This window comes from Molothrus aeneus, chromosome 3, assembly GCF_037042795.1.
Source record: "Molothrus aeneus isolate 106 chromosome 3, BPBGC_Maene_1.0, whole genome shotgun sequence".
Lineage (NCBI taxonomy): Eukaryota > Metazoa > Chordata > Aves > Passeriformes > Icteridae > Molothrus > Molothrus aeneus.
Genome location: NC_089648.1, coordinates 43,533,483 through 43,555,180, shown reverse-complemented (window position 1 = coordinate 43,555,180; position 21,698 = coordinate 43,533,483). Strand labels below are relative to the sequence as shown.

Below are 21,698 nucleotides of genomic sequence, written 5' to 3'. Positions count from 1 at the left end.
AATTCAATGGAATATAGTGCATATATACAGCACTGTTACTGACTTCAACACTTTGTGTTTTGAAATAAAGGGATAATTTTGGCTCTTTCCAGAGCAAATGACAACCCAAAGTCAAAACTAAACTAAAGGAATGAACAATAAGACTGAGTTCCAAAACCAATTCAGCTTTGCACAATGTCTGACAGACCCTTGAAAAAAACACTGATGGGAACATGACCATTCATTCCAACACTGATGCCAAGCCTTCTGCACATACACAGGCCATGAAAGACCAGACTTTTCTTGAAGTTCTAACTTTTGAAGTTTAGAAACAGAATGAGAATCTCATCTCTTATTTAAGAAAACATACCTCAGCAAGTTTTTAAAACCTCATAGTTAACAAACAACGTGAAAAACACACTACAAGATTCATTTGAATCTTACAAGACTATTTTTTCCCAACACAAGCCATATACAGTATTGCCTACTGCAACTGTCATATCTGATTTCTTCAGACATTACAAAAATATCACAGTTATTATATTTAACTGATATAAAACAAACACAAAAATTGATGTTCTCATCTATATTCCAATTGATGTTCAACTGCAGAATCACCTCAGATGTTAATTTATTAGGAAAAACAATACTCAAGGAGGATGCAATACTCCCTCTTGCCCCCCCATTTAGTAATACCTGCTATGATCTGTGTTCCCAATCACAACCTGGGGAACAGAGAACAATTCCCAAGAAATGCCCAGTTCTGTTATCACCACAGCTGCAGCTACAGAGAGGTACTAATTACTGACCCTTCTACAGTTGTGTTCTCAGCTACCTGATGTCTCTTTACCTGAAGTTGTTGCAGCCCAGAACAACTCCCACAATGTTCTTGCCGATATCATGTACATCTCCCTTCACAGTTGCCAAAACTATTGTACCCTGGTAAGGATCCTGGAAGTTGAAGTAGCATGAGTTAAATTACTCAGAAGCCTTGGTATGTTTGAACACATCCTTCAACACTGCAATGCTAATCCACGACCCAGACTTCTATTATAGTACTGCAAAGTGTAGTACAGATAATACAGTAAGTATTAAAAACCATCTTAAAAGATCCAGGTAATAGAAACTTGCACATGAATTATTCTTTTAAAAATCCATGGATGTTATTCAAAAATCTGTGTTTGAAAAAACAAAACAGCACATAAAACCATTTCAGATCTGGATAGCATTTTTTGCAGTGCAATAACTGAACTCCTGAGGTTCTTCTGCTCCAAATACACACCTTGCCAATAAAGAGATTAAATATTTAGAACAGAAGGGCATGAATACTTATAATTACATGTCTGTTTGTGCATCAAGATCAATCCTTTGATGCAATGCTGAGAAAAACAGGATATTAGCAAACTTAGAAGAGAAATTAGAGCAATTAGAAAAAGCAGAAGAGGCTCATTTTTATGCAACACAAATAACAACGGAGTTTTCAGTGCAGTGATCAGGCTACTTCAGACTACCCAAGCTGAACAAACAGGCTGAAGAAGGATCAACTGAAGAAAGGAAGCTGTTCTGTCACAAGCAGGTCCTAGGCTAGATGGCATTCAGCCTGACAAAGGGTGCTGCCAGCAGCACAACAGTGGAACTTCCCACAGCGGTTCTCCACCAGGACACAGGATGTGGCAATATCTCTTTAGTTGTGTAATCACTGCTGTCATTTGGAACAGCTCCAGGCTATAACAGTAGTATGTCTGAGCTGCTGCAGCATCAGATGCCAGTAAGCAACTACATAAATTGCACAGAATTTAAATAAAGTGGAAATCTGAGCATATTGTATGTGAAACTATAAAATATTTTTCCAGACAGTATCTCATCTCCTTTGCACATGGCAGAACTGGATGACTGAACTCTTCTATAAAGCATGTTATATTTCTGGACACATAGAGCAGCTCTCTATTTCATGAACCTACATTGCTTTTGTAGTTGCAATATTATGGGTTAAAAAATCTTGATATATTATCAAGAGTGACATTAGTATTTTCCTGTGGTTCTAACACATTTGTTGAATAAAATCCCTGGATTTACACCAATGTTGCTGTTTACTAAAATCTAGTATCTCCCCAGAGCTTCTGTTTTACACAAGGCCAGAGAACAGAGGAAGAAAAATGAAGGTCTGTAAGTCAGCCATCTCAGTAAATCAACAGAAAATTTTGCAGCTGAAAATATACTGCTGGGGAATGGGGTAAGAGATTAATCAAGGACTGGGAGAAGAACAAAACATGCTGGCCCACATTAGGTATCACATTTAATCATACCTAATAATTACTGATGATTTCATTAGTGATTGATACAAAAGAAAAAAAAATTGGATTTGCACATAAGAAGGAAAATCTTTGCTGGATAGCAAACAACATGGGAAACAGCACATACCACTTTAAATAAACCCTATTTAAGGCACACTTATTTCCACTGTCTTAAGCAAGGAGGTCCTCAAGTTCTGGGCATACATCCAACAGGCCTTCATTGTTTTTCATCTTTGATAGAGATCCACAGCCACAGCTATTTATCCTCAAATGTCACTATCAACGCTTTGCATTTCCTGGCAGTCTGTGACTAAAACTGTCCTGGAGGGTACAGTGGCCTGGGTAACATCAGACAGATCAGTTACCAGAGTCTGCAAATCTTTTTCCTTCAAGCCAATGTACTTTGGGAATAGATGCAGCTGTTTTATCTCTTTCATTGATTCTCTATATAGTAGCATGTCTTTTTAAGAGGAAGGAACTACATCCCATGCCCAGCAGAAGGTAGAGAAGGCAGGATGACAGAATCCCTGCCTTTTTCTCCTGCTCTCCTCAGCCACACAGAGCACCTAACTCACTCTCTTAGAGTGTTTGCTATCTTTTTTAGAACATCTCAAATTCCACTTCACATCTTTCTAGCCAGAGAATTAAGTGCCAGAGGGTTCACAGAAGATCCTAATCCACTGTTCATGGAATCAATGGGGTAGCAATTTTAAACAACTTCAAACAGCATCAGAACAAAACAGAGGGTGTGAAATACCAGCCCTGTTGTCTGAATTAAAAGAGAATAGCATGAGCTGGAGAGAGATGATGAAGTGAAAGGTGATTTGTGACAGCCAGAGAACACATTAACTTGAGATACAGGAGAGAAGACACCCTCATATCTGGAAAGAGCATGGGAGAAGAGACAAGGCATTTTCCTTCTTTCATGAAGATCAGTCAGATTTAATTATCAGGCTATTTTTCTTTCCAAATTATTTCCTGTATTTGTTACATTTGTGCTGGACAATCACACAACAGATACACAGCAAATACATTTTAAGAAGATATCAAGGAAAGAATTAGGAACCATTAAAAATTTTAAAGGAGAATTAGAGAGTTCGCCCAGGGCAGAAGTATTACAAGCAAGCAGCAAAATCTGCCATAAAGTTAGAATAAATAACACCAAAATTAAATGTCTGTAAAAACACAAGAAATTAGTAACATTAGCATAAAGGGCTTACAAAGGCTCACTGGCATAGTTCAGAAAACTTTGTGAACTTAGGCACACACCAAGCAGAGTTCCACAAAATCATGAATTTCAAACGTAATTCAAATTTTGACTGAGATTGTCAGTCTCCATGTGACTGCATCAACTCTCCAGCATAATAAATATAAATAGCAACAAATAATTCTTATATTTGTCATAGCACTCTATGAAAGAAATACAGCACAAAGGAGTGTATCTTGCCTCTTCTTCTGTGCTGCCTTGCTTGGCTCTCCTTTCCTCTCTTTCTTTTTCCATAAAGGGAATAAGGTGGCCAACTGCTTTCTTCATAACTCGAGCAGACTTTATCACCTGCACAGGTAAAGGTGGGGGCAGAATAAACAATAAAGACAAGGTATAGGAATAAACCCAGTTTTACTTTAGCTTTCTCATTCAGGCAGTAAATGAAACCTCATTTGCAGCCCCAGGTGGCAGTTTTCAGATCACTCTGCGGCTGCAGGCTGCTGACCTTACTGGGCTAAGGCTCTACACAAAACATTTCTTCCACAGTGCAGCTTCCCAGACCAATCACAATAGAACTGAAAGCTGCAGACAGACCCAGACTTGGAAGGTGCTAAACACAGCAAATTTTATTTGGGCTTTTATTCTCTTGCACTTTTCATGGCCAAAGACTTAAAACTGCATTTCAAATAAAGCAAAAACTCTCAGGAAGAACAGAAACAAACAAAATCATACGCATAGAAAGTTGAGTTTCAAAGTAAAGTAAGAAAATGACTGCTTCTCAGCAGTACCTGAATTTTTGCAATTCCTACATTTTACAATGCTAGTTTTTGTAAAGTAGGAAAATATATGACATTATTTCCTCATTACCTGAGGTAGAAACATCTTTCCAGCACCAAAAAGATCACCAACAATTTTCATGCCACTCATCAAAGGCCCTTCAATTACATTTAGAGGTCTAGGGTATTTTTCCTGGTTTAATCTTGCTTCTTCTGTATCTGCAATGACATACTTCTCAATGCCCTGAGAAAAAAAAAAAAAAAAGAAGCTTTTATCTTGCTAGAAATACAACTTTTATTTAGTTGCCTTCTCCCCAGAAAAACCCCACAATGAAAGTACAAATAGATACTGTAGATACTGATAGTCTTTAAAAATACCTCAAATGTGTATTGAAAATAGTCTTTCTTCCTTTGGTTCAAAGGAACCAAAACACTGCAGGTCTTAGGCAGATAAAGCTACTCACAGCATTTCCCCAGTATTAACAAATTTGTTCATTTTTCTTAACTCTGTCATCAGGAAAACCCAACACTCAAAAGGCTGCTTCCTCAGTCCAGGTGCCACTCAGTGCAGTACTACTGAAGGACCAAAAACAGCCCTAGGAAGTAAAAGGAGTGTGTTCCAAAGCAAAAGCTGCATGTTTCTACCAACACTAGTGGAATGAAATATTAAGGGTTAAAGACTTCAACTTCTGAAGCTTAAAGACACACCTCTACGATAAGTTTTCTCTAATTTTCTCTGTTATTGAAATTAAATAGATCAGTTGCCTTTATTATTCATTGTTAAATTAATAGCTTGTGAAAAAATGGTAGCTGAAGAACTTTTAAAGGCAAATATGTCCCTTAAGGTCTGAGCTGAGCTCATGGCTCTGAGCTCTGATGGCTAGGATAGTTTTCCAGCGAGATTACCTTGATGAGAGCATATTCCAGCCTTTCCTCCACAGAGCCTTTACGCCACTCATCAGTCTGTACAACTTTTTTTCCTCCTTGGGCATGATTCTGAAAAGAAAAGACCTCCATAGGAGCTTGCATGCATAAGAGGTACAATTATGGACTTCACATTCAGAAAACCGAGGATATTTCCAAGTAGTGACTCATAAAATAATTTTAGACTATACAAAAGGTTTATATACATGCAAATGATGTTGCAAACACCTGTGATGTAATACATGCACCCAGGGTGTCTACATCCCAATAGGTATACACCTCAATGAAAATATAAACAAAATATTTTTTTTTTAAAAAGAGAGAGCAGTTTGACAAATTTTGCGCTCATAAAAATGATGACATGACTAATCCTAAGGGATTTACTTCTGGGAACATATTTTAAATTGATTCCTGGCCCACACATTACATTTAATTTTAAAATTCTAATTAATTTGGCACTAATTCAGTTTCTGCTGGAATAGGTTATGTTATTCCATATCACAGACGTGTTTTCATCAGTCAGCCTACAAAACTACTGTTTGTCACACACATAGACTGCCCCAAGCTACCACATATCCTCTCTGTCTCACACTCATACTCCCCTTGGCTATGAACACAGAGGCCAAAAAGGCTTCATAGTGCAAGAAAGTTCACAAGCACCCACCCCAGGAAGACTCATGGAAGAGCACCTTATCCAACACACTTCAGGCAAGTAATTTCTTTTCCTTACTCAGTTATTAGACATAATCTGACATCTCTCAGGTCTTATGAACTTCCTATACTTTTGAGTACTCATCAGCAAGTTTTTAAAGATAAAGCCATGGAAACAAGACCTCACTCATGGGAACAGAAAACAGAACAGATTCCATTCATGTTTATACAAATATTAGCTAACTTCACAACTTCTCATTTCCTAATCTTATTCCCCTCAAATGTCTAGATTGTAAAAAGGAATGAAGGAAGGAATAAAATGCTGCCTGGAGACAATATACACTTATATTAATTATTAGTTATATTAAAAACCTGACTGGACATGTCCCTGAGTAACCTGATCTTGGCTGGCCCCTGATTTGAGTAGGGGGCTTGTAGCAGATGATCTCGAGAAGTCTCTATCCACTTCAGGAATCACCTTATGTGATTCACTGAAATGATACCAAGTGCTCTTCAACCTCTGGCCAGAAAGTTTAACAAGGGAACCACTCCAGCCTAAAAGCAACCCATGACACTGGAAGATGGACATGCAGGAGGAAAAGTGTTCGAGAATGTCTGCAGTTACATACATCATAGAAAATGCTTTTTAATCTCAAACTTCAAACGAAGACTGATTCTCTAAATCTGCAAGGAAAAAGTTCCTCTTTTTTGCCACTAGACTATTTCACTCCCTCAGTAAAACTACCACCACTAATAAAAGCAGATTTTCCAACAATGGCTTCCCAAACTTAGAGACCTAGGACTCAACATCCACTTTTATTTCTACTTTTAAGGCTCCATTTAAATTCACATTCAGCCTTCTGCAGAAACACTTGCTCAAGTAATCCCTTTCTAACGCTCCCTTTATTTTTCTTCCTCTTTAGGCAATCTTGAATACACCAATGGTGCAACTCAGCTTAAACAGACAAGATCCCTCCCAGGTGAATTGCTTGGACACCAAGAACACCATCTGGAATAGCCTAAGCACAAGGGATAAAGAGAGTCTTCCTGTAGTAGTTTTTAACATGTCACCACTCTTACTATAAACCATGCACCACCACAGGGCAAAATACAAACCAAGTAAGGCTCTGCGCAGAAACACTGTCTCCAGGAGCTATGAAAAGGACATGCAAATCTTCTTGTGCATTCAAATCTAACAGCCACCTAACCCAGTGAGATTTTTTTCTGTATCTCCCATTCAGAACAGAATTTCACCAGTTACCTTACAGAAAACTGTAACTTTTGTCCTTTATCACCACCATCATTAAAACATCTCAAAACCACTAAATACCTGATCCTCTATCTTGACACATCACATGAACTGGAAGTCTACGCAGAGCCACAAATCACAAGCAACTATTTCACTTTTTTATATACTCCAAGCAAACCATTACCACCAGAGAGAGAGAGGTTTACTCTTAATCTCCCACAGTGCACTTGTCATTAAAATTCGAGCACCAAGATCAGCTTGCTTATGAGTTGGCCTTTTCTTCTGGTATTTGTTGGTTTGTGAGCATTTTTTTCAGGGGAAAGTCTGATTGGAATTTTTGCTTCTTATTTTTTGGGGGTTTGGTTTTTTTCCTGTAGAGAATGCCTATGCATTCAGCTTGGTCTCCTGAAGCATATGAAGAGCTCTGGCACGGGCTCTTCCACAGTATGAAACTGGAGAGGTTTGATCTATCACAGATTACTCATTTTATTCTGTGTTAATAACTGAACCACTTGAAGTATCACCAGGAAATTTTCACACCCACAGTTATACTGACACATGCAGTTTATAGGCTGTTTTACCTATCACCTGCAGGGAGGTGGTAAGGCTCAGGTGCTAAGCTAACTACTGTTCAAAGCTTAAAACTGGAAGTTACCTGAGCATAATGTAAAAGTTTCTCTGTTGCATCAGGATCTTTGTTCCAGATTAGATTCTCACACAGCTGTAGCAATTCCTTGTGGATATCATCATACACAGGCAGATTCCCAGCATTCACAATTCCCATGTCCATGCCATACTGGAAAAAAACATAGAGAATCCTCCAGAAAGGCTGTCAGACATAGCACTGCACATCTGCCAAGTGCAAACATATGGAAGCCAAAAGCACATCATACCTTAATTGCGTGGTAAAGGAACACTCCATGCATTGCTTCTCGAATGGCATCCATTCCTCGAAAGGAGAAGGACAGATTGGAAAGACCTCCACTTATCCTGGCTCCTGGCAGTGTTTCCTATAGGAATTGCACACAGATTTTTAGAGAAGTGCTTTCCAAAAAGGAAATGTAAGAAAGCATTCAGTTCATAAAACAATTGGCCACTGAGTTCAGTGCATTGCCTATGTACCCTTTCTCTTTTCCCTGTTCTATATCCTTCTAGTTACTCAAATTCATAAAGATCAATTCAAATCTTCAGGAAAATTTACAAATAAAGGAAAGATCCAGCAGCTACTGTGGTTTCCATTGTCACAGGTGCTATTCTGAACACATCAGTTGTCCCACTGCAGCATTCCATATTTTCTCCATACAAACCTACTTTTGGCTCTTCCTGTCCCCACTCCTCTGGAAACAGGAGCAGCCAGTTTGCCTGCTTGCACATCTCAGAAGCAGGCTGCCGCTGAGCAGCCAAACTCAAGGGTGCAGCCCTGCTTCCAGGGGCCCTGTGGTGACAAAGCAGCCTGTGGGGTGTCACCCCTAGACAGCTACTGGCAGAGCATCTCCACATCTATCAGGGTGTCTTGTGAAACACAACAGTGCGGTTTCCTTGGCTGCATGCAGGTGACGTTCCTTACTGCTATACTTCTTTACACATATTTTGTCTACATAAAAAGTCAGGTTGCCAAACAAATGCCTTCCACAGAAAAAGGAATTTTACTGAAAAAAAGCACTTTTCGCACACCTTCAAAGAGGTCCTACTAGCTTGCATATAAATGTGATCGTTATCTCATTTAATTAAGCTAGTATATTTACAGTACAGCAAATGGACTGAAATATATTTATAGAACTATCTGAAGTTGTTCTGCTGGAAATACAGCAATATTGGGGAATGTCTGGACTTCAGAAGAGTAGTCCTGCTCACTAGGCTAAAATGTGTAACATTTTTCAGCAGTGTTTTGTTGTTGTCTGAAGGGGGGTGGGGTGTTTTTTCTGTTTTATAGGCGTTTAGGGTTTTAAGTCATCTCAGCAATACACTTCAACTTAAAATAACCTTACAACTCACTTTTATGGTTTTAGTAGCATTGATAAAATTTATGGCATAAAGGTTATGTTCTTCCATTCCAGTTCCTATGGTCAAAATATTAGGGTCAAATATTATATCATTTGGGTTGAAGTGCAGTTTTTCCACAAGGAGATGATAAGCTCTGGAACAGACTGCAATCTTGGTTTCTGTTTCTGTTGCCTAGTGAAGAAAAAGAATTCTGACATGAAACTTATAGACCACACAAAAAATAAACTCTCCAGAAATCATTTACAGCTCCAGTGACTCAAGACAGAATGTGAACATCACAAATATTAAAAAAGGATTATACATAAGAATATTGTACTTAAAATATCACCACCCCAATACCTGGAGTTTTCACTCAGTTTATAAAAAGCAATCTCACTGCCCAATGTTTCATCATCCTATGCAAAGCGTAATATGTGATTTTTGACATAACTAAATTAATTCACAAAGATTTCACTCTCATGAGAGACAGTTTCTGAACTAAAAATATCTTTTATGAAGGGACAGTTCAGTATGTCTGAATAGCAAGAAATTCTATTGAACTTACAGAGCTCCACTTAGATCAGTACATGGATTTTTCAAACATTTGAGCAGCATAAGAAATACTTACAAATTAGGGTCAAAACTAAGGTCATAACTGCTTAGGTTATACAGAACATATCTAAATCAACCGTGTAAATGAAACAAAACAACTTTGTCTTGAAAAAGAGGAAGAAAGCCTTACACTTCAGAAGAAAAAGACTTCTCCTTTAAAGTGACACTCACCTGCCCCACTTCATCAAAAGCCATAACAACCACAGCTGCTCCATACAATTTAATTTTCCTCGCTTTCTCCAGAAAGTCTTCCTCACCTTCCTTTAGACTGATGCTGTTTACAATGCATTTCCCTTGGCAACATTTCAAACCTGCTTCAATCACTGAAAAATTTGAGGAGTCTATGCATAATGGCACCTGTAAATAATAGAGAAGTAAGCCAGGAGAATACACAGAAGTTATGAATTACAGTTCTATGTGCTGTTTGTCCATTCGGACATAAAAATGCACACAACATTAGTAAGTATTTATGAAAAAATGTTTCCACATTATATTCTGAGATTCACTTTGCTTTAAATACAAAACTCCAAGCAAATTTATTTCAAGAGCTTCAATGGCAGCTCCATCATATATCATATAGAGATCTCTACTTCTCCCTATAATATCTTGTGTTTCTGATTTAGATATTCATTTTTAGAGAAAGCACATTGCAGAACTATTTTTTTAAAGCCATTCTATATCCATAGCAACTTTAAGGTTTGTGGAAAGCAATACCATTATGCACTGCTAACATATACATTATGGCTTATAACTGCTCCAGAATGAACCTGCATTCAGCTTTTCTAGCCAGTGAAAAGGACTGGCATATATTTATGTGAAAACAGACAGAAAAGCCTCTGTTTCACCCAAAGGCCTTCCCTACTACAGTGTCACTTCCTCTCGGGGGACAAATACACCTGCCTAAGCACATAAACTGGTTTTTAAATGAAACGGTATCAACATCTCCTGCATGCAATTTACAAGTCAATAACATGTCCATTATTGTGACTCAATTACAACCTTGGCAATATCAGGTTCCGAAGAAATGAAGTTACAAAATCTGGTCATTGCAGTGGGGCCGTCCAACATCCCATCATCCATATTTATGTCAAGAATCTGGGCCCCCATCTCAACTTGCAATTTGGCTACGCTCAGAGCTTCCTAAAGAAGAAAGTCAAAAACCAAAACAACATTGAGAAGAAAAAATCCTAGTTATTTTCAGGATAACATTTCATTTCTGCAAACTAAGCATGCAGTCAAAAATTTAAAAATTTGTAAGACATCCTATAAGAAAATAAGGAAATGGTCTGTCATGTACAACAATACAAAAAAGTTGCTGATATGGAACAACCTATAATTAATTTGTTTACAGAACATGACATCAGAGACCTGATGTGCTGGTAGCATCACTGACTGTAGAAAGTTGGTCATATGCTTAATTGAATAATTTAAGATTTGCATGGTAACAAAGGCTTGTGACTGCACAAGATGACAGGAAAATACAGTCTCTGTGATAGTATGAAATAAGGCCTTGCATTACAAGCTCTGGTGTTTTGCAACAGGATACTTGATTTTTAAAGGCTGTTCAACATTTTTGCAAGCTGCATAATAACCCAATGCTAAGAAGGAAAACTAAAGCTTTTCCCCCAGCCTAGATAACTATCTGAACACCCATGTCTGTTCACTTTCTCTTTTCTGTCATTCTGCAGAGTCCCTAACAACCTGTGTTTAAAGGTCTCTTCATTTAATAAGCCTAACCTGCTTCATGACTTCTACTAGCCTAATAGTCAGACTTCCAAAAATACCAACGAAGGCTTTCATTCTGATTTGATGTAACATCAGAGTATACTCTGGAAAAGAGTCTCAACTCTCAAGAAAAGTCACCCTGCTATTTGTTTCAATGTTACAGCATCAATTCACACCAGTAAAGAATGAGTCTTCCGGCCTCTTCATTTCTGCCCTGCAGTAGTTTCAAGAAAGCAATTACCCTCTAAGCATCTTTTTCTGTACCAATGCTCATGTAGCATGTTGGACTCAGAGATCAAAGTAGGTAGTAATTAAATGTAATCATAATGCTGAGCCGAACTGGGGAAGTGAGGAAGGGGAGAAAGAGTGAGAGCTGCACAGTGCCACAATCTATCCAGTCAGATGTTCCTCATAACTTGAAATAGGGGATTACACCCACCTTTTTCCCCTCTTCTCTGTAAACCAAGCCCCTACATGCAGCACAGACCAGGACATTTTCTAATCCATTACCAGCTGTATAACTAAATTAAAAATTAAAAGTTGCCTGTAACACTTGTCAAAAAAATTAGAAGTCCTTTTAAAGCCCTTCTCACAGTTATTAGTAACTGGCAAGCAGAGAAACAAAGAACAGAGAAAAAATAAATCCTCCACATTTTCTTACTCTTGTAACTGGTGTAGAATAGTGCTTTGTGCCAGCAAAACAAACAGTAATAGTGTAATGGAGCAATAGAAAATCAGAGCATCAGCTATAAAGATTATTTTTCATATGAGTTTATTGTTAATATGTATACTTCATAATTGCCTGCCATGATGAGTTTAGCAAACTTCCGTGATCCTGCAACATTGCAGCGTTCACCAATATTAACGAAGTTGGTGTATGGCCCAATCCTGAATGGCTCCAGACCTTAAAAAGATATTTTTGAACATATTTGTTAAAACAGAAAAGAAAAAAACTGCGTAAGAAAGACACAATCTCTTTTCTGAACTGTAAAATAAAGGTCTCTCTCTCTCTCTGCAAATAGTGATTTCTCAGTACATCAGTGCTCTAATGAGTAACTAGAAAAGCAATGCAATGAAACAGCTGCCAATACATACACCAAATCGTCTGTTCTTCCTCAATGACATTCAATAATTTACCTGACCCACAAAAAATAACAACCACCTTTTACAATACAGAAGTTAAGCTATGATTCTTTGGACATCTGTGCGCATGTCCTCTCAACTTTCAACTATTTTACCTCATGCATGACACCCTGCAAGAAGCAACAGCCCATTGACCAACAAGGGCAGCTCATAACCACATACCCTAGTTCGGAGAAACAAGGCCAGTTGGGCCCCTGGGTAGCAGGCAATGCAGAGGCAAACAAGCTCTACAGCAGAACCAAATAAGCTAAGGCATGACATCCCAGGCCAACCATGATATATTTTATTTATGCTAAACTGATGTGACCTGAGGTTAAAATGCCCGACTGAAAAGATGGTACTGTTTTATTCAGATACATGGCTCAAACGCTTAAAAGAATGCCTAAAGTGTGGAACATACAAACAAAACATGTTCTAGACCTGGATATATTGCTGGAACACAGTCCCAGTATGACTGAATCAGCATCTGACGTGAGACAGGACAGCCCTCACACAGCTAGTATACAAGGATCTCATCCCAGCTCTGCCAATAACTGTAGCCAAATTACCTGGTCTCTCTGTGTTTGACCCTCCCTGTTGTAAAGTGAAGACAAAGATACTCATACACCATTACAACATGCCTGAGACTTGCAGAGTAAATATGCTGGCTCGATTATGTTATACAAGATGGCAGCAAAAATATTCTACTACTCCTTTAAGCAAAACAGTAAGATTTAGATGTGGTTACACGTCCATAAGCTTGCTGGAGTCAGGCAGAACCAGACATTCACAGCATTGTTCTGATCAGCAGAAAACAGCCAATAAATTTATAAAGGAAACTTGCATTAGTTATGAAACTAAACTGTTACACACTTTACCTGACAGCAGCATGCATCCTTGAGAGAGAGAAGGTGGAACACGAGGCTTACAGAATTTCACAGCTTCCGCAATTTTTCTGAGTTACAGAAATAAGAAAGTTTTCAATTAAAATTAAATTACTCCAGACAAGACTCAAACAGCATCTATACTAGACATATAGCTACATTTCCAATTTAGCCCTGTAGAGACAAGACTAATTATGTAGTTTCACTTTGTGAGGCCAAAGGCAAAAACATACTCCCAGAAGATTCTAACATAACTTTGCAGGAAATATACAATGCTGGATGTTTTTAAAGTACAGAATGAGATACAATGGGATACTTGAAGGATTTCAGAATCAGTGCTCAACCACACTGACTCTTACCATATTCATGACTTGCTGAGCTGAGCAACTGCTAATGACTGAAATACCAAAACCAACCAAAGAAAACCCCACAAAACCCCATGCAAACAAATCAAACAAAATCCCAAAACCAAAACAAAAACAAAATCACCCTCTACAAAAAAACAAAAGCAAATACCCAAGGGACAAACATTGCTCTCTATCGAGACACACTTCTCAGATGCCAGAATGACTCATGCTCTTCATATTCATTTTCTCTTCACACTAGTCAGGACTGACACACAGTGTCCTCTACAAGTTTACATGGCACTTCTTCCCAGTCTATATCAGGGTAAAAATTAATCACAACAGCCCTTTCTTTTTTGAGTTTAAGTGAAAAAACGAGGCTTTCCCTCTGACCTACTTGCAGAGACAAAGACATCCAATGCTCCTGCTTAGTAGTCAGGACCAGCACCAGCTGTACAGCATTCACAGAACTTCTGTTTAGGAATTTCCCCAACAAACACACACACATCCCTTCCTTCCATCTACCATCAAAGGAAACCTTAAGTTTCACCTTGTGGCTAAGATTGCAAAAAAAGAGAAAGAGGATACAGCACAATAAAGGAGAGAAATGAGGAGTCTATTCTATTCATCAGTAGAAAGGGAGAAGTAATTCCAGAACAATTTTAGATGACAAAACCAAAGAGGTTTAATCCTTGTCTGAACCACACCTCAACTCATTCTTCATGATATGAACAGGTTCTTCCCACTTCATATATTGCTGCTATTGGCATTCGAGTGATCCACCTTTTCAGGAAACTCTAAGACAAGTCATGGAATATTGTGCCAGAGAAGCAGCACTTAAATTTACTTTGCAGTCCAGAGCTGTAGCACATGAAGTACCTGATATGTGCTGGTGTGGTACCACAGCAACCTCCAACTATGTTGACCAAACCATCCAATGCAAAATTCTGTAAGAGGAAGGAACATTTTGTTCAGAGTTATTAAAGCTATGTTATATATACATTTATTTATTTGTTTTTCTCCACATGTGAAGCAATTCATGGTGCTCAGAAGAAAAATACTAAATTAAAAAAACAATTTGCACTATATTGTCTCTTCAGGATTTGTTTTGAGATTGGATTCCCAAGGCTAACCAGCAATTTCAACAGACAATTTCAAGAGACTACATTTGAAACTGGCCTATTTATACTGTGTTCTTGCTGACACACTGCAGTTTCAGAAACACAGTTTTATCTTGCACAGATCCAGTGGCATGGGGAAAGACCCTGCTCTGTAACACCCCCAACATCAGCAGTTCCTGTACACACAACTCTGTAAAATTGTGCCAAGTTCATAAACACCACTCAGCTTTTTGAACAATTCCCAAATAGAACAGTAAGAACACAGGAGTGCAATGAGTAACATGCACAGATCAAGCAGCAGGAAACCTTAGCTTAGTACATGGAAGTAATTAAGGTTTTCAGTTTCCTAAGTAGTTTTCCTAGTGTGATACTTCAAATCACTATCATTGAGCAAATTGTCTATAAACAATCCAAATGACATACATAGCTATCTGAAGGAAAAAAATCCATCCCCAATATTGTAACAAGTATGCACAGGATACAAGCAGAGTTCTTATCTACTAGTAGATCAGATGTGACATAATCAGAAGTATTTTATACCTTTATATGCTTGGCAGTCACTTCTGGAGTTTCATCATAACCACCAAAAGTATTGGGAAGACCTTAAAACATAAATTTTTTTCAGTATTACAATTTGTTTAAAGTCCAAAAGAACAGAACTTAATTCCATAAAAGGCACATTTAAAACAGCTACAATTGGATGAGGACTAAAATGCCTCATCACCCTTGCAATCACTACTCAGCAGATTATTAATTATGCAAGAAAGCATTCTGGATTCATTGTCACAGAACTAACAACAGTTACTTTCAGCAGTTTAAAATATTCTTACTTTCTTTTTAATAGTAAAATCAATCATGTTTTTAAGCTACTTCAACTCTATTATTGCTAAGGAGATGGAACAGGTTAGTTACATTTCATGTGCCTGTAAGCATAGGAACATGGGCACCAACACACCTGCGTTGGGGTAACAGATGATGTAGGCGCTTGTACATTTTCCAATTGTTTCAATGAATGGACGCATTTCAACTGCCCCTAAAGCACAATTTAAGCCAATACTGGAAAATAAATTTTCAAAAATTATGTTGAAGTAAAAACACCTTTTACACACAGAACAGATAAATGTTAGTGCTGGCAGCTGCTAACTCCCACAATCATCTAAAACAAAACCAACCTGATCTCCAATTTCTTTAATCATCATCATCAATACAGCATGACTGTGCAAAAGGAGAACCCTCAGATGGAAGAAAAGCACAAGAGGGAAGGGGGCTGGGCTGAATTGAACTGGGAACAATAAATCAAGATTTCATTTCAAAATCCAGGAGGAAAGTGGCAGCATTTTGACAGCAACTGCAGCAACACGACGACTCTGTTTTCTAGGTAAGAGAGAGAACAAGTGGAATGAGAATGGCAGATGGGAAAGGAGTCTTGTGCTGCAGGAAAAAGTATGAAAAAAGGCTGAAAAGGCAAGACCTGCTTCAAGCTGCTAACTCATAATTTCCTTTACAAATTATACATAAATTCCGTCAACTTTGGAAGAGAGCAAGTGCCTCCCCCAAGAAGCCTCATGGCATCACTAAGCTTGAGCAACTGAATCTGCTACATCTTACTAACCAAGACAGCACTACAGCAGAAGAATTTTTCCATTAATAAGTTTCTAAACAATTTTACCAGTATATGAGATATAATAATATTTTCTTTTATTCAATGACAGATGAATAAATGAGACTTGCACTCAAAATATCTCCATTTGTATTAAATACAGAAATTTCTCTTGCAGAAAGTACATAGATTTCTTTTACATGTTTCCTGATCTTTCTGCACCATTCTAGAAACCCCCTTGTGAGCACTGCAGAACTCAGAAGGTGTTCATAGAGCTGCTGGAAGAGGAAGACATAAAAAAAGCTTTCTCCTTTCCTGGAATAACAGTCTCGGGGAGGATGCAAGCTAACCCACTGAAACAGGAATGCACAACAGCCACATCTCCCAACTGACTGAGCTCCACAGGCAGCCGAGATAATTAAGTGCCTGTATGCCCACTTAGTTTCACAGAGGTCAAAAGCAGAAAAGTCCCACACAAGACTGGGAGCATAAAATGATTTTTGACTTTTCTCCTGTTTCCAAGGAGTAGGCAGGGCATTGGTAACTCCGTAAGTAGTAGCAATTGCAGTCAGATTTACTTGTTGAACAGAATGAAAAACTGTTGAAATCTAAGGGGCTCACAGCAACATCCAAACCAAGGATCTTGAATATCACAGTCACAGATCAAGATCAAATAACACACAAACCCCTTCTCCAAATAACTTAGGGGTGAGATGAGTAAGGATTTGGTTGTTTCTTTGGTTTGGTTTGGTGCTTGAGGGGGGAGGGTATATGTTTTCTTAAACAGCAACCTCCACCTTCAAAGTGCTTACTCTAATACATCTTATACTAGCCAGAAAATTTTGAAAATAACCTTTTTTTTCCTCACATCAAGATTTGATGTTTACATATCTTTAAATCCATCATACAGATTCCCTGGGTACAAATAGCAAGCCCAAGGAATAGGCAATTCATTACAGCAATGAGGTTCTGGAATTCATTTCAAAGTATGGGCTCCCCCACCCTCAAGATTTTCAAAGCAAAGCAAGTCCAGAACAGTTACCAAGCCTGCCCTTATCAAATGAGGACAAATGCAGTGTATTTCCTACTCTTAAGTCACTCAATTTACTAGCTTCCAGCTCATACTCCCCACACTCCAAACTGCCTGAATTATTACCCATTATAGGAGTTGCTGACAAGTATATTCATGAGCATGACACAATCTAAACATTACTTGTCAGAACTGTACCAAAGACATGCACATTCATTCAGAAACAAAAAGTAACTCATGTGGCCAGTATCATTCTCCTCACAGCACTCAACATCATGCAAGAAAACATCTGATAAAAGCAAACTGTTAAGCATGTCATAAAAGCAAGCAGCCTTGAGGCAAATAGCTGATATTCTGTCCCTGCTACTCTAGCGTAAATAAGCATCACACGCCCATCTTAAACATCACCTCCCTCTCTTGCTCATTTCTCCACAGCAGTCATACATAAACTCCTGTGAAAGATAAGGCTGCAGAGCCCTTTGGGACCAGAACAAATCCACATTATGGCCCAAAATTCAGTGTATGTCTTCTTAATGCTGCCACAGTAGAAATAATCATAGGATCTGAAACAACACATCTGAGCATCTTTCATGGCAAGCAGCTTGACACATATCTTTCAGCACTTATTAAATACAGCTCATGAGTTTCTCAGCTACCACTTCCCTCATCCAGACACAAAGTACACATTTTTAAGGGTGGGGTCCAAACCAAACTGAATTAAGGATGACATATCACCCTAATTGGGGCATACACAACCCAAACAGAAACACATGAACATGTATAACACGATTCCTAGGATCCGACCATTAATCAGTTTTTTCACAACCCTAAAGCCACTCTGCACCAATTTGGCCACAGAAACAACATTAAACGCAATCTGTTCCAACCACTAAAACCCTTCTGCTACAGTGCTGTATAGTAGCCTTTTCACAAATGAGAAACAGGCCTCAAACATTGAGATCCATAAGACAGCTTTTATGAAATATGCTTTATTAAATTCTTGATTTCTGCTCCAGTGCCCTTCTCTCTTCTTCAGAAGCAAGAAAGTTAGAGCAAAATTATCTGAGACAGACTCATGCCAAATATGGATCACGAGGCCGTGATGCTGAGAGAAGAAGTCAACTACCACCCTGTTCCAAGAGGCTCCATATGTTACTTCTGGAACACCGTCTGGTCTGGGAAAGTGGAGCCTCAAGGGCAGTCAGGAAAACTGTGAATGCAGTCTTCTGCTTCTGCATCACTGAGATGACAGATTGCGTGGTTTAGCTGAAATTTTGTTGTAAAAACAAACAATGGCTCATCATAATGTGAATGGTGTGCACTACTAACAGCGAACTAAGTGCTTTCAATTAGAATATTCTAATAAAAAAACATCTATTTCTGGCTTTTGTGTGAAGAGACCCAACCTGAGAGTGAAAAAAGGTAAAGAAGGAAGTGAAGACAAGGAGGTAGAACAGGGTAAAGCAACATAAAAGAGTAGATAACCAGGGGATGGTATTTAAATGAACATGCAAAACCTTGCACAATGACCAAATCTGACACATTAACCATTTGCACAGATCTTAACCTCACATTTATTTGAACTTTTCTGCCTGGAGAGAAAAGAATTAAAATAAATTGAGGCATCAGGAGCTCTTAAAAAAACCATGCACATCCTTGAGAAAATCACTCAGGGCACATTCTTCTAAGAGTTCAGTAAAAAGAACACTGCAATAGTATTTTATGCTTTGCTCTTTCAAGACACTCTAAAACACTCTCAGATGGCACTGCTTCCCTCTAAGAGAGACAAGTCCTGCCTGTACCAGGGATTGGCTCTTGGCACAGCCCAAGACAGTAGGAGATGGCAAACTACAGTTTCAGATTTTGACCTAATTGTGATTTCAGTGTAAACACAAAGCCTCAGATTATTTAAAGCAATGAATTAAAAACTCAGCTTTCTTTAATTAATTAATTAATTAATTTAATAATTTCTGTTGAGGGAATGATTAAAAAACCACATTAGCAATGCACATGATTATGTATTATTACAATTTGTATAGCTTCCATTTAGCTGCAAGCAAGGGTTAAAATAGAAAAGAATCCCAATCTACAACTAATTAACAAAGAGAATGAATGATACATTTCCTTACCAAAGTGGCTTACTGTGGGAAACACTAATGACAAATGCCTCTCCTGTCTGGCCAGAGAGGGTACGCCCACTCTTATCCACAATAGTTCCGGAAACCTAAATATCAATTGAACACAGAGAAAGAAGAATTAAATGCACAACAGAATGGAAAATTAAAATGGATGAACTGCTGTTATTCAAAGTAGAGAGACCTGTGCTCCACTCAAAGTGATGAGGCACAACTCAAACAGAAAATTAAACCCTTTTCACCATATAAATGTTTAAATATTTTTCTAGGAGAAAGAAGACTGGTTAAAGGTTTTTGTCTTTCCCTCTCTCCCTCCTCTGAGTCAAGGGGTTAAGTTAGAAATGTAGTTAGCAAAGATCGTATATTGTGATTAGAGCTTAACAAGAAAATCAGTCAGTACCAGGTGGGGATACCTGAAACAAGGTTGGGAATGACAGGTGATTTATGAAGTATTGTAAGAGTGCATAAGCCATAAATACCACTGACTTCTAAAAATGAGAGCAGGTTTGGACTGTGATGAGCAAATCAAGGAGCCCTGCCGACTTGACATAGGTGAAGAGTTTACCATAAGGAAGATGTCTTACTTCCTCCCCAGAAGCCCACCAACCCAATTAAAGAGGACAATTGCGTGGCCATAATGGATCTTCAGCTGATTATAAAACAAAGTGGGCAGGTAACGATTATTTATTATGCATCCTTAGAAACCGCTCAGATATGTAAAACCTTTTCTGTATAAATACAGAGCAGGAGCCTCAAACTCCTCCTGCATGTCTTTGGAAAAGATTCCACATGCTTCTGGAGCTGTAATAAATACCCTTCTTTTCAACTTTAACTAGTTGGAGAGTTGTTATGTCCGTGTTTCACTTCCTTGGGGGGGAAGAAAGAAAACAAAAGAAAACAAAAGGGAGAAAACTACTCTGAACCATCCAGCAGCCAGGCAGCATGAGTACCATGGTATCATTCTGATGGCAGCCTCTGAACCAATCCACAGGGGTTTTTTGTTTTGGCAGCTCTCAGTAGTCACCTTCTCCTCACTTAATCCCCATTTAAGTTATTTCAGGTCTCAGGACTGCTATTAAGTTGTTTGGTGGTGGTTGGTGGGAGAGGTGGGTCTGACCTTAACAAGTTACTCCTTTCGCCACAAGGGAACATCAAATGTTGCAACTTAGTAGTGGAAGTGTAAGTTTTAACCTGCATAATCACACTTCTTCAGCAGTATACAGAGAGATGTGCAAATAATATCTTGACCTCAACTAACTATGAAGTCAAGAATTCGGGAGGCATCTGGATGAGCCAGGAAAGGCTCCTCAGATGTCCTGGCTCTGGCCAGGATAAGGTTAATTCTTGCAGAAGCCAGGAGGGGACATGGCCAGGACAACAGTTATACCACATTATTGCCAGGTGTGGGAGAAGGGAGACCCTCCAGTGAGAAGGGGCTCCTTCCAGTGGCACAGGGCAGTGGGGTAACACCAGCTCTGAGCCGGAGATTTGGGAGACGCTGGTCCCAAGCCAGAGGGAGCACCTGCATGGCTGCAGTCAGGTTGAGCTCCAAGGTGAGCATCTTTGCATGTGAGTCACTCACTCTTTTATACACTTCTGTTATTAATATTGTTGCTGTTACTGTTCCTTTTCTTATTTCTGTTTCCAGTAAACTGTTCCTACCTCAACCCCTGATCTTTGCCTTTTGAGCTTCCAATTCTCCTCTCCCTCCTGCTGCAGGGAAAGAGAGAGGGGAAGAAAGTGGGGGAGCAAAAAATGCAGCGCATGATTTGAAGAATCTCAGTGAGGGCACTGACTTGCAGAGTACCATTCCTACACCACAACACCAGGTATAAAAGCCTTTTTTTCCAGAAGATGGAATGGGTTTAGAAGACTCCATGCAAAAGTAAATCCACTATTTACTCCAAAGCATGCTTTCATATAGATGCTACTTCCTGCCTTCAAAGTACTCAGTCAAGAAAGGTGATCAGCGGAATCTTAGAAAGCTGTGCTAAGGGTTGTAACTTCCCAGGATAACTGAACAGGGAACAAAGAATAAGGAACCAGGCTCAAGGACCTCTCT

At 38.8% G+C, this 21,698-nt stretch overlaps 1 protein-coding gene across 5 annotated transcripts in view; it reads right to left on the bottom strand.

Annotated features, from left to right (window-relative positions):
- Positions 1–21,698, bottom strand: part of MTR (5-methyltetrahydrofolate-homocysteine methyltransferase) — a 51,359-nt gene that overhangs the window by 15,371 nt on the left and 14,290 nt on the right. For 2 of the 5 annotated variants that reach the window (XM_066546795.1, XM_066546796.1), the window contains exons 8-22: positions 19,631–19,725; positions 15,827–15,927; positions 15,412–15,473; positions 14,630–14,697; positions 13,401–13,477; positions 12,192–12,304; positions 10,675–10,815; positions 9,847–10,032; positions 9,076–9,255; positions 7,974–8,090; positions 7,736–7,876; positions 5,163–5,252; positions 4,348–4,500; positions 3,721–3,828; positions 830–930 (exon numbers count right to left, since the gene is read on the bottom strand). In XM_066546795.1, coding sequence (XP_066402892.1) covers positions 830–930; positions 3,721–3,828; positions 4,348–4,500; positions 5,163–5,252; positions 7,736–7,876; positions 7,974–8,090; positions 9,076–9,255; positions 9,847–10,032; positions 10,675–10,815; positions 12,192–12,304; positions 13,401–13,477; positions 14,630–14,697; positions 15,412–15,473; positions 15,827–15,927; positions 19,631–19,725 — 1,733 coding nt within the window. Of the gene's footprint in view, positions 1–829; positions 931–3,720; positions 3,829–4,347; positions 4,501–5,162; positions 5,253–7,735; positions 7,877–7,973; positions 8,091–9,075; positions 9,256–9,846; positions 10,033–10,674; positions 10,816–11,848; positions 11,922–12,191; positions 12,305–13,400; positions 13,478–13,922; positions 14,028–14,629; positions 14,698–15,411; positions 15,474–15,826; positions 15,928–16,043; positions 16,077–19,630; positions 19,726–21,698 lie in introns of those variants that run through there. The other 3 variants (XM_066546797.1, XM_066546798.1, XM_066546799.1) reach the window with 3 other exon arrangements.